General features: G+C 47.4%; 1 protein-coding gene across 1 annotated transcript in view; it reads right to left on the reverse strand.

The window, feature by feature from the left end:
* Nucleotides 1-5,193, reverse strand: part of ADAMTS2 (ADAM metallopeptidase with thrombospondin type 1 motif 2) — a 268,328-nt gene extending 263,135 nt beyond the window's left edge. Inside the window, exons 1-2 of the mRNA XM_065408790.1 lie at nt 5,106-5,193; nt 2,843-3,204 (exon numbers count right to left, since the gene is read on the reverse strand). Coding sequence (XP_065264862.1) covers nt 2,843-3,204; nt 5,106-5,193 — 450 coding nt within the window. The remainder of the gene's footprint in view (nt 1-2,842; nt 3,205-5,105) is intronic.
* Between the last annotated feature and the right edge of the window lie 8,685 nt (nt 5,194-13,878).

The following is a 13,878-nucleotide window of genomic DNA, read 5'->3' on the forward strand; positions in this document are numbered from 1 at the left end:
AAGTTTTTAGAAAGGTACTTGGGCACTGCTCTGCATTACAAGACCCAAGTTATCTAGGCACTGTACAAACAGATATAGGCGATGGTCTGTCCTTAATAATTTACAGTCTAAAATTATCCATTTAGAAGTGGATGAATCGAGGCACAGACATTATGTGACCTTGGGCAATTCAGTGTCAGAGCCAGATTAGAATTTGCAAGCTCTCATTCCTATCTTCAGACCACTAGACTCTCTCTCTCTCTCTTTAACATGTTAGTTTCCCTAACGGACAGGGGGGAAATAAGAATGCTGGACCGAACCCAGCATATTAATTATGGACCTAGATAAGAAACTAACCCATAGTATTTCAACCTAGCTTGAAATCTTAGTTACTGAGGTAAATTACCTTCATAGAATACTTTCTAAGGATCTAATCCAGTACCCACAGAAGTCAGCAGAAGCTTTTTCATTCACTTTAATGGGAGTTGAGTGACCCTCTATGTACATTTTTCTGCATTTGCTTTTAACTTTTGGCTGATGCTCATTTGGCTGAAGTTTAAATTATTATTTTGTAATTCTTTCCCATATTTACAAAGAGCTAGTCACTAGTGTAGAACACTGTCACAGGATAACAGTCTCCAGCTGCTAGCTAAATGCCAAAGCCAGTACTAAGCAATGACACAAAGCAAACAAAAGGTAAAACAGGATGTTTATTTGAAAAGCTGAAAATATCCCATTTGGGTCAGTATTCCAGGGTAATGATATTATTTCTATTATTCTAAAGCGAGGCCCAAGTCTTGAAAGCACTTTATTTATGAGCTTGAAATTAAGCATAAATGTTTTCAGGAACAGGCCTAAGTAAATAAAGTGCAACAGGCAGTTGCAAGTTGGTACAATGGAGTCACATCAATTTATTCCATGCATATTGGCCACAAACAAGGTTTACATAAGGCTATAAGTGAAAATAATGCCTTCACTTGGATGATCATACTCTTAACTGACTCAAATATTATTCTGTAGAAGTCAGTCATTAAGGTTCAGACAGCTGTTAATGCAATGGTGTTTAATTTATCCTAACTAACTGATATTACTAGACAACCAGGCAGCATTCTTTGGATAACTACTGTTGTTTTCTAGCTTTTAGCTATTTAAAATTATTCCTAGCATTATGTGAAGGGTGGCTTTACTTATCACTGGAGACACTGGCTCCAATTATCCTCTCCCTTGCACTTTATGAAGTTATTTACACCTGTGCAAACAGCAGCATTATATACCCACTGTGCACAGGTATAAATGACAACACAAGGTACAAGGCCATGGGGATAGAGGTTCCTAATCTTTTGCTTTGACCAAGTTCTTTGCTAGCCAACTGATATTTGACTCATAAAATATGAATAGCCAGACTGCAGCCCATCTAATGCTTGTGCACAGGGGAATAAGAAGGAACAGGTCTCCCTATTATCCCCTGCATCAGTGTGGGTAGCCAGCACAGGAGGAATAGCAGCCTCCACAAGACTGCTACTTCCCCACTGCTGCAGGTGGGTGAGGAGTGGGCAGAACCTTGTCTCTACCCCTAGCTATGCACTGGCCAAAGCAGTTGTAATTGTGTGTTGATTAATCTGCACCAGGTATTGCGCTGGCCCAATCACTCCCCACCTGGGCAAGGGGAAGTCATCATCTGCTTCCTGGTGTGCTCTGATAGTACATTTTTGCATTGTCCCAAGAGTATTTCTTGAAGGAACTTTAGCCCCTAGCAACCTGTCCACATCATACAGCAACATTAAAGCCTACTTCTAGAAATAAGAACATATACGGTTAAGAGAGCCGAAGAATCAAAGGCGTGGAAATAAGGAAAAGTAAATGAGATGACCTTCCTCTCACTTCATTTTATAGTTTTGAAACGTGTTCTGGTTCTGTAAACCAACAGTTTTCTATGACTACCTAGAAAAAAAAATGGACTACAACTGAGTCAAATGGTTGATTAAGAAGAGCAGAGAACTATATAGAAATTAAATAATCACAAAGATATGAGACCCAAAAGTCTACCAAGAAGTTATTGGATAGATTAAAAGTTCACTACCTCCTCCCCAAAAAGTCACTTTGTCATTTAAACAAAGTTTGCTCTACATAGCAATTACTGTTAAAATCACAGTGTGTGCTTCTTTCAGATGTCTGCCACAAACAGATATAGTTTGGCCACTAAACATGTTATGGTTTTCTGTTCTGGAACACAAGCTCTCATGTATCCAGCCACGTACAATGCATGATATGGAGCTGTTTCCTTGTGAAACCCTTTAACACTTTTGCTACTTTTCATAAATCACTTGGTTAGGCAAGAGAATTGGCTCTAGTGAAAGATCTATAAAACTGTAAAGGTCTGACCCTATCCTTTGAACAAGTTTCAAAGACAAAAGCATAACATATGTCAAATCTGTTTGCAATGTTCTCCTCTTCTAAAAATCCCCTTCTCATCTTAAACTGAAATGAGAAAGGTAAAAGCCATATTACAAAGATTAAATATGTTGTCAGAACATGACACTTGGTCCTCTTTTAAATGTTAAAAACCTCAAGTAAGTTCTAATGAAAATCACCACTGAGTTACAGTACTTAGCGGTTTGTTACAATAGTTAAAATAGAACATGCCTGTTCTGACTGAACTTGCTCCCAGTCTACCTGGAAAAGCAGCTATTGTCGCAACACAGCAACCCCCTATGTTAAGGAACACCTAGTTAATTTGAATTCATAGTTATCATAGCATATGAGGTGCAAGTTTTTAGGACAAAGTTCAACACATTTTAAATATATATACTATAGGAAAATTAAGTAAAGTAATTATATTAGGTATAATAGCAAAGCAGCTTACCAGCCCATCACAGTTGCTTATAGCAACTGAAGCGTTAGGCAAATCAGTGATATCCCCAACATATAGGCAATTCCCATGGAGTGGTTCAATATGAGTCACATTAGAATCCTCTTGCCATTCAATTGTTGCTCCAGGGGCAACCAGCCTAGAGTTCAGTCTCAGCCTGAAGTGAAACTCTCTTCCAAAAACAGTGACATTATAAAATATTTGCTCATTTGAAGCTTCATGTTGCATATCTCCAGCATCTCTTCGGAAGCGCCCCCTTGGAGGTCCAGACACCAGGTTAGATAGGAACCTGCCCTCTGAATCTGTGCTGATTGGGACGACAAGTCTGTATTCCTCTATATTCCTCAAAATAGGATCTTTAAAGATAAAAAAAAGTATTAAAACTAAAAATTAGTTTAGAATTATTAGTCCACGATCCATTACCCCATCAGAGAATTACATAAGGGAGATGGCCACTGCATTCTCCACAGCCACTTCATTCATGAGTGTGACTAAACATACTGTACAAAGAACAGGAGTACTTGTGGCACCTTAGAGACTAACACATTTAATTGAGCATAAGCTTTCGTGGGCTACAGCCCACTTCATCAGACATCCGATGAAGTGGGCTGTAGCCCACGAAAGCTTATGCTCAAATAAATTTGTTAGTCTCTAAGGTGCCACAAGTACTCCTGTTCTTTTTGCGGATACAGACTAACACAGCTGCTACTCTGAAACTAAACATACTGTGTAGAGGTCATTCAAACTGTTTAGTTCCTAACATAGAGCAAAGTGCAATTATAAGAGAATGTAAGACAGCAAAGTCCTCCTACAAAATAAGCACCCTGCATCCCCTTTCCAGATGTTTTATGAAATGAAGTCAGTTGAGACAGCTGAGCTATTCAGACTGTTGTCATTAATCACCTAGGATGTTGAATTTCTGGGGACTGCTGGCACAATCCTTGAGAATGCTTCAGTGTCTATTAAACTGACCTCTGACCAGGCCTAAACACAGAGATTAGGGGAAGGAAATGTTTATAATATCAGCATTTGCAGATCATAAATTTAAAACAAAAATAAGTTTCCCCAAGAAAACAACTGTGGGAGAAGTTGATCAAATCCTACACAAGTTGAAAGCATGTGATTAGCAGACACAATATACAGCTGGTAACTTGGGCTGGAACCAGCAGGAATGTCTCGGTGACTTTCAGAGCTTTTAAATTCATATTGTTTGAAGAAAAAAAGCTGCTACCATGTGTATTATTCTACACATGGAATTCCAGGATCTGACACACTAACCTCTGATCTGTCAGATGTGTTACATTGAAACCAGAGTTCATTCGAGGTTCCCACTTCCCACCTTGTCTCTCATGGGATCTGGGATTTAAACCAATCTCCCGCATCCTCCTTTCTTTCCAGAGGCTTATCCTCCCACTGGGACTGCCAGAGGGTGGCTATGGGACTGCAGAGACACTGGCACAGAAGTGTCATTCCTCGAGATGCCAGAAGTCCCTTCCCCAAAGGAGGCAGACCCATCTGCCCCTTTTCTGCTGCTGCCAGAAGAGGTTAGCAACTGCAAGTCTCGCAAAAAGTGTTAGCAGAAGAAGTTGAAGGGGAGTTGAAAGCCCCAGGGTGAGCTAGCTGGGACTTCAGAGGGGGAGGCTGCAGGGGAGCGGGGGCTAGGCCAAGAGGCAGCAGGGGGTGGGCAGGGCCATCCTTGGGGGGGGGCGGACAACTCCCTCCGTCCCACCTCTGACCTTCCCCCGGCCCACCCCCATTCCACCTCTTCCCCCAGCGACCCCGCACTCACCGGCAGCAGCGGAAAGTGGAGCAACCCGGCCCCAGCCCGCTCCACTCCAGGTCCCAGCCGCGGCGCTCCGCTTCCTGCCGCCGGTGAGTGCGGGGAGGTTGGGGAAAGGATCGCCCCCCACACTCACTGGCGGCAGAGCAAGGCAGCCCCAGCCTGCTCCGCTTCCCTTGCCCCGGCCCCCGCCAGTCGCTGGGGGGGGGGGAGTTAAGGAAAGGTTCCCCCCCAAACCTCCTCCCCCGAGCGACACGGCTGGGGCCGGGGCAAGGGAAGCGAAGCGGGCTGCTCCCGCCCCCCCTAATACCCCGGGGCCACTGTGGAGCCCCAAAAGTGCCCCCCACAGCTCCTGCCTCCCAGAGTCTGGGGCAAGGGGGACGCCTGGGGGGACTGCGTAGGGCACCCAAATAGCTAGGGACGGCCCTGGGGGTGCGGGGGCTGAGGGATGGAGCCACCTCCCCCCCCAGGACCTACCTCTCTCCCTGGAGCTCTGCAGGGCGCTCCCGGGCAGGAAGAGCGCACAGCAGAGCAGCAGACAGGCGATCCCCGCTGGAGGATCCATTGCAGCTGAACCGCAGACCGAGCCCAACACTTGGAGCCAGCGTTAAAGTTCCCCGCCGCTACCCAGCACAAACTGAGGGCAGCCCGGTGCCGCCCGGAACGCGGCGGGGACGCGTCAGCCCCGCTCCAGTCCCCTGGTGCATGCACCCAGCAGCAGCGGCGGCCGCTCTGTGAGCACAGCGAAGCAGAGACACAAGGAGGCAGCTGGAGCGCAGCACGGGAGAACACAGGCGTGCGGGAGTGGAGTCAGGCTGATTGACAGAGGCGCTGCCACCCAGCGCAGCCCGGCTCCGTAGCAAGCCCTGGCAGCAGTCCCGGGGCTCCCCTCCCTCCTGGATCCAACTCTGGCTGCGGGACACTTCCCCACCCACCGCTTCCACAGCCACGTTTCTTTCCCCTTGACTCTTCGCTCGCAGCAGCTCACAGAGTAGTGAGCGCCCCGCTCCCTCCAGGTCCTAATGTGCTCAAGTTACTGTCCCAAGACGCCCAGCTCGGACCCTCAGTCTGCGCCAAGCTCTATAGGCGGCAGGTTATATGGGCTGGTGGTGCCCGAGCACCAGGAATATTCAGGGCTGGGGGCTGTGCTCCACCAATATCTGGAGCTGGTTTTCTCACCTGGAGCGGGCACCGGCCCCTGCCGCCACCCTCACCCCCCCCCCCCCGCCCCGGAGCATCCCCCCGCGCAGTAGAGTAGCTGGGGAGGAGCAGGGGGGAGAGCGGCTGCTCCCCTCTGAGCACATTTTCGAAAAGCTGCGCCTTTCCAGGCAGCCAGCACTGGGCTCTGGACTCAAAATCCGGAGCCGGGTTTTGAGTGCAGCCGCCGGCTGGCTCTGGGCTCCACACCGCCCTGCCCCATCCCCAGCCTTGCTCTCTCGCTCCGGGGCCCCAGGCAGCGTCGGCTGGTTGCCTGGCTGCTCCCCGGGAGGAGGCTCCCCCCCCCCCCCCGCCTGCAGCTGCCCAGCTCCCTAAGGGAGGGGAAGGGGTGAGGAGCAGCGGCCCATGCAGAGCGAGGCAGCCGCGTGGCAGGGAAGGGGGCTCTGAAGCCCAGCTGGTGCCGGTGGAGAAGGAAGAAAAAGGGAAGGGGGGATATTTTTTTCTCCTGGTCTCTCTTCAGCAGAGGGGGCTGAGAGAGCGGCAGGACCAGGAGGCAAAGGAGCGACTTTGGGTTATTGCCCTCACACACACACCCCAGTGCTGTGCCCAGGGCTGTGAAACTGTGCTTAGTGCAGCTTGTGAAGGAAGGAGGGTAAATGTGCTTTAAGGTGCCAGTTATGTCTCCTCAGTCTCACTGCTGACTAGCTGCAGACCCAGTGCTCAGAATGAAGCAGGGTTCTCAGGGACTGTATAGACTCTAGACTAGTTTTCAATTGCCTGCTAAATGCTTCAGTCCTGCCACCTTTTCACTTAGCTATCTCCTGAATAGTGGTGACTGGGAAGGGGGGGGGGGGGAGTGTAGCAGATGCCAATTTGAGGTGAATAGTCTCTTGGCCAGATTCTACTGGGTTTATGGTGCTTTGTGCTATGGACTGGAGCAAAGTGGCTGGTGAATAACCAGGAATCTGGTTAATAATTATTCTCTGAATTCAGCTTTCTTCTCTCTCTCTCTGTGAATTATCACTAATTCAAAATAGTAGTGTGCAAGTTGACTGGATAATGGTAATAGCATAATCTGTTGTTAACATTGTAAACCCTACTACCTGATTAGTAATTTGATATGTCGGGTGACACCTTTTTTATGTGTTCGCTCCCCCTGATGTTAGAACCTGGCTACGCCACTGGGGAGGGGGGCTTCCTAGACCTGAGCAGCTGGGGCTTGGGTGACTTTTGTGACACCCTGCCCCCACCCCCCCAGCCACCACCCTGCAGTCCCCACTCCTGCCCCATGCTGGGCAAGGGGCAACCCCATCCCCAGTGAGGCTATGGTGAGGGGCAGCAGCAGGGGAGGCCACATGTGATGTGAACACCCCCCCCCAATACCCACCATAGGGGAGGCAAGTGGACTTTCTGGACTTGAGAGAGGCCCTAGAAGCATGTGCAGTGACCGTGGTGCAGAGTGAGTGTGCTGCAGGGGGGAGGGGGAAGAGGAGGGGTCCCTCCCCTCGAGCTTGCTGCTGCCAGTGGGGGGGTGGGAGGGAGTCCTCTCTGGCCCTAGCCCTGGGGCAGCCTGTCTGCACCCCAATTCCTTATCCCCAGCCCTGCCCCACCCCAGAGCCTGCGCCCCTAGTCCCAAGCACCCTCCTGCACTGTGAACCTCTCATTCCCAGCCCCACCCCAGAGCCCTCACCTGAGGGGAAAAACACGCAACATAAATTTGGTGGTCAGTTTAGAGTATCATTGTGTTTAGCACAATACTTGATTATTTTACACCCTTTAAAGTATATAACTAGTCGTATACAGGTGTTACAAAGTGGGAATGTTCTTAATGTTTTCTCTGAATACTGTGTGGGTGCCTCAGTTTCCCCTATGCATTTCTTAAGAATCTAGATGGTGGGATAAGAGGTGTGATTGTTGTAGAGCCCTAGAGGGCCAGTGTGATGCTCTCTGCACAGAGAATGTCCGAAACCCTGTCTCCGGGCAACTGATGGCCTGGGCCGCTCTCCTGCAAGGTGCCAACTGAAGGTGTTGGAGAACAAAGAGATCAGGTGGCCTCCTAATGCCTGGAAAAGAGACAAAGGCCAGAGGAGGGAGTGTTAGTGCCTGTGCGGACTTCCGGGAAGCGCATGGTGTGGAAGGGGATACTGGGATGCTCTGGAACCACTCCTTCAAAGCCAGTCAGGACTCTGGGGGAGCCTCCTCTCTCTGAGCATACTGTCTCCAGGGCAAGAAGCTTACACCTTCCTGGGTCTGACCTCAGAGCATTCAGCATGCCCTTCCACACCGTGCACTTTCCGCAGTGAGTCCGCCCAGGCAGGGTCCTGGGGCAGCCAGAGGTCCCTGCACCCCAACTCTGCAGTCAGACGTGACTCTCAGCCAGCCAGTAAAACAGAAGGTTTATTAGACGACAGGAACACAGTCTAAAACAGAGCTTGTAGGTACAGAAAACAGTACCCCTCAGTCAGGTCCATCTTGGGGGGTGGGGAGCCCAGACCCAAGTTCTGGGCCTCTCCCCATTTCCCCAGCCAGCTCCAAACTGACACTCCCTTCTCTGGCCTTTGTGTCTCTTCTGGACAAGGAGGCCACCTGATCTCTTTGTCCCCAACACCTTCAGTTGGTACCTTGCAGGGGAAACTGAGGCACCCACACAGTATTCAGAGAAAACATTAAGAACATTCCCACTTTGTCACAACAGGTGCAACAAAATATAATACTGTATATTGAAGCAGGAAAGTGCTGCTTCTGACTTTCCACTTTTAATTTACCCTTGTAATCTTGTGGTGCCGACGCGTTGTAGCTTCATTTTATCCCAGCAACAAATTCTTGATTTGTAGGACCACTAATAATCAACAATGGATTTTTCTGATAGTGATATTGTGCAATAAAGAGAAACTTAAATGCTTATGGCTTCCAGTCTATGTTTACACTATTTAATAAAATATATATATCGGCTTACAGAGCGGGGGGGGGCCACCATTTTGGGCACCACCAAAAATTATACAAACCTGCCACCTATGTATTTATGGAGTCCTGGCATTATGCTAGACCCTGTGCAGCAAGATGAGGGGCGCACACGCTCCTTTTCCCAATGGGTTTGTTACTCACGGATCTGAAGATGTGGACCAGATCCCTACACCGAGCACATTCGGGGGAAGTTGGGCCCACATCTCAATTTGGCGACTCAATCCGCTCTCGGGAAGAAGCCAAACTTGACCTCCCCTTCAGGGAAGTTTATCTTCTTTGGCTTTCAACTTTGTTTATCAACTTTGGCTTTCAACAAGTCAGCTCCCATCTCAATAAAATGCATCTCAAACACTTTATAAATGGAAGGACACCTCTAATTTCTGGCCAAGTAGTCTGATTAGCTGCTACAGCCGCTAGAAAGTCTCAGTATTACTAAATAAATCTAAACACTTATTTAAATACACATCCCCCCACACACACACATTTTTCTCCCCATTTGCAGTTTATCAGCAACAAGTAGAGTTGTGCAAAATGTTTGCGTCAGAGACAGAGCAATCCTGGTACTAATCCACGGATTTGCATGAAAAACGAGCAATTTTTTCAATGCAAAGCCAGGTGAAATTCAGGTGTTTTTACTTGAGTCTCAGATTCATTTGGAACTGCAAAGATCAGAACTGCAGAAAATAATGACATAGACTAATGCAAATCAAAATCACAGAGTTTCACCTGGATCTAATACATTTGGAGCAGACCATTTCTTGGGGAGCAGGTGGAGAATATTTAGATTGTAAATTATTTGGTGCAAGGACTGTCAGTACAGCATTTAGCACAATGGAGCCCTGATCTTGCAAGGAGTCTCTGGGTGCTATTGTAATGCAAATAACAATTAATAATTATTAACTGATTTTTATGTAAAGAAAATAAGTTACATTTTTGCCATAATAATTTTGCTACATGGATAGACACAGCCTTAGGGCCCAATGTTTACATGTGACTTTAGTGTAGCAGTTGAATAAATATAAACAGGGCCGGCTCTAGCATTTTTGCCGCCCAAGCAGCAAAAAAAAAACCAACAAACAAAAAAAAACCCGTGATCGGGATTGCGATCGGCGGAAGCTCTACCGCCGCTTCATTCTACAGCGGCAATTCGGCAGCAGGTCCTTCGCTCCCAGAGGGAGTGACGGCCCCGCCGCCGAATTGCCGCCGAAGGGCCGGACGTGCCGCCCCCCTCTTCATTGGCCACCCCAGGCACCTGCTTGCTAGGCTGGTGCCTGGAGCCGGCCCTGAATATAAAATGTTTACTTTCAGGATTATTTGCTATTTTCATCAGTTTACTGGCCAATTTTGCAGTAGTCTAGAAGGTGTGGGGGAATAGGCCTGTCTGGTCTCCCTTGCACCGATCAGAACATCGCAAAGACTCGTCATACAGGCCCATACAGGCCACAAGCCTGAACCAGACTAAGTGTCACGGCCTCCTGCCAGTCTCGGTCAAGGGTCATGACCAGAGGAGGGAGGGGGGCCAAGGAAGGAAAGAATAAAAAGCCCCAACAGCAGCACTAATGAAATATGTTCCTGGCTGTTGAAATATAATAACCGCTTGTGTGAAGCAATAAGTGATTCTAGCTAAATGCAGCTTCTCCTTTGGGTGCTTTGTAGCCCCCGCCCCAGGTAATTCTAGCTAAATGCAAATTAGCCAATCATGTCTCTCTTTTGGGTGCTCTGTGACCGCCCCCCCCCCCGGCCGTACTGACATGCACCCTGCCGAGAATACACCCCAACTGGTGCCAAGTACTGCCCATATCGGAAACCACCAAGAAGCCCTCCACCCCAATATGCACCCAATTCTCAGAAAAATAATAGGGAAGATGCCGGAAAGGCGAGCAGACCCCTACTCTCTTATTTTTGTAAAGGACGTAAAACTTGTACTATGTTTGCGGTTTGTAAGAATAAAAGGAGCCTGCGAGCTCAGTTCGGGGGAGTAGTTTCTAACTGCTACCCCCAACGCGTTGGTATGTATTGCAATAAATGGGCCTCAGGCTTGAGTCTGTGAACTAAACTCAATGCATGGGTGACTTTTTCCACAACAAAGGTTTTGCGTCTTTGTTGTCACTGGTTTGGGGTCTCACTCATAGTAGATTGAGTCATGGGTGTATTTGCATGTTTTACATCCCAAGGATTGTTTGCATCTGATGGTTTCCTGGAGCAAGTTTTCACGGGGGGGGGAATAAATAAATTTTAAAAATCACATGGCAGAGCACCAGCTATCCCTGTTTATTGCTACTCTGCATGATTAAGGGCCCAATCCTGCAGCCTTTACATTAGTAACCCCTTTGACTCCACCGGGCTTACACCCTGTGGGAAGGGTGTAGGACCAAGCCCCAAAGGTAGAAATATTGGAGTAGAACAAGACTGTAAAAAACATCTGATACTGGTCAGTGTAGGAGACAGGGTACAGGCGAAGATGAATCTCACTTCTGATCCAGTCTGGCAATGTCTACATCAGTGGCTCTCAAACTTTTGTATTGGTGACCCCTTTCACACAGCAAGCCCCTGTGTGCAACCCCTGCCCTTTTATACATTAAAAACACTTTAATATCTAACACTATTATAAATGATAGAAGTGAAGCAGGGTTTGGGGGTGGAGGCTGACAGCTCACAACCCCCCACGTAATAACCTTGCAACCCCCTTGGGGGTCATGACCCACAGTTTAAGAACTCCTGGTCTATATCCCTATGTTTTCCCCCCCTCTGCTTTTGGGTAGTCTGATCTTTAAAGCTGGTAAAAAGGGAAGGGGGTTTTGATAGATACCTGTAAGAGCAGAACCACTTATAAACTATACATATCAATCTTCTCTTTAGAGTTTTTCTTGGATGCCCTTTTCTTTGGGGGAAGCTTTTGCAATAGATTTCCCTGTTTGTTTGTTTGTTTGTTTTGTGAGCTAGTATTGAGCAGCTTCTCTTACTGAAAATCCTATATATGCTCATCAGTACAGCTCCATGGCTGGTAAAGCTCCGGCTTTATTTTTATTGGGCTTGTATTTTAAACGGATATGGCTCCTTTAGATTGCATGGATCCAGTCTTGCTCTGACTTAAATCAGTGGGTGTTCTGCCATTGACTTTGAGGGGAGCATGAACAGGCCATATGTTTATTACCAAAGGTCTCATGTGCATGTGCCTCAGAGAGAGAGAATACAGTAACAACAGATGCTGTGGAAATACAACACATGGACTGGCCAACAAGAGGGTTGTGTTAATTGAGATGGAATCTAATTGGAAGAGTTGGAGGTTAGCAAATCTGCTTAATATGGATAACAGCTGCCTTGAAGAGCGATGACATAAGCAAGGAAGAGAGTAAGATACCAATAAACCTTCCACAAGTTTCTCTATGGAGCAAATAAGTTTCACATGCAGCTGTTATTGTCTTACCACAGCCAAACAAGATCAAGGGAAATCCATTGGTTCCTGGTGCCTCCAGAACTGCTTTGCCTATAACCTTCTCAGTAACCCTCCCTTAGGAAAAGGGAGAATAGAAACAAATCGATAGTTGGTAAGACTGTCAGGTCTGGTCTACACTACAGAGTTCGGTTGATACAAGGCAGCTTATGTCAACCTAACTATGGAAGTGTCTACACTTAAATTTTGCTCCCACTGACGTAACTGCCCAGCTACACCAACTTAATAACTCCACCGCCTCCAGCAGCGTAGAGTCAAAGTCGATGTAGTTAGGGCAACGCAGTGTCAGCACAGACACTATGTTGCTTCTGTCAACTGTTACTGGCTTTCAGGAGCCTTCCCACAGTGCCTCATGCTGACAGTACAATTGATACAAGCGCTCCTGGTGAGGATGCACATCGCTGGCACAAGGAGCAAAGCGTCGACATGCACAAGCGATGTAATTACTGCAGCGGCTGTATGCCGGCAAAAGGTAGGTTGACTTAATTTTGTAGTGTAGACATGGCCTCAGTGTCAAGTGATGAGGCCAGAGTCTTAGCTGCTATAAATCATCATAGTTCCATTCAAGTGAATGGGTGAAATCTTGGTCCTGTTGTAGTCAATGGGAGTGGCCCCAGGCACGCCCAACATCAGAGCCTCAATGACTGACACGAGCTGAAATGCAAGATGCTGTTGCACTTGTCCCATTAAGATGCTGTTCTAACACCACAATAGCAGGTAGCTCTGTCCAAACTGGTATGATATCCTCCACAACATGAAGCCTTGCAGCAAGAAGCACTTGACTGAGTAATCTAGTGTCGGAAGTCCAGATTAACCAGACCACCTGCCACCAACAGCTCGGCTGTGTCTAATGAAGGTAGAGGCCACTTCCTTTGCTGCCAGGCTCCAGCATAAAACTTTAAAAAACAATTATGACAGAATTGGCCAAATTCAGCTTGAGACTTGCACCCCTTGAGCTTTACCTCTACTTTAAATCTAGGCTTAATTTTTCATTAAATGAAATCCTTGTCTTTGTTCAGAAAAACTACCATCAATTTCAGTTGGAGTAAAGGCCCCAGTATTCAGCCTATTCAAGCTCACGCCTCTGGAGAGCCCTGGTAATACCAGTTTTTCATGGGAGTGGAAGGAGGTGGTCCGGATACCCTGACTATGCTCTGGTGACTGGTCTGAGGGGGCAGGGCACTATTTCTTTCTTGTAGCAAATTTTACTTAGCTCAGTAAAATGCAAGTGTCTTTAATTTATGGCACTAGCTGCTGCTTTGAAAGAATGTTTTTAAATATAAATATATTATAGAGCATTCTGCACTCTGTTCCTGAGAGTTCAAAGACCTTATTTGTTATAGAGGAGAAATCAGTTTCTTATGTTGTTGAAAGGAAGATTTCCGGGTGGGGGGTGGAGGGAGTCTTTCTGGCATTTTTTGCCAGAAGCTGGGAATGGGTGACAGGGGATGGATCACTTGATGATTACCTGTTCTGTTCATTCCCTCTGGGGCACTTGACATTGGCCACTGTTAGAAGACAGGATACTGGGCTAGATGGACCTTTGGTGTAACCCATTATGGCCATCCTTATGTTCTATACCTTCTTCAAGGGGCATTAGTCCATCAGTTTTTAAGCAAAATTCCCTCCAATGAAATTCCTAGGGGGAGTTCTGCTTAAAATCTAATGGCATGA

The sequence above is a fragment of the Emys orbicularis genome, chromosome 8 (assembly GCF_028017835.1).
Source record: "Emys orbicularis isolate rEmyOrb1 chromosome 8, rEmyOrb1.hap1, whole genome shotgun sequence".
NCBI lineage: Eukaryota > Metazoa > Chordata > Testudines > Emydidae > Emys > Emys orbicularis.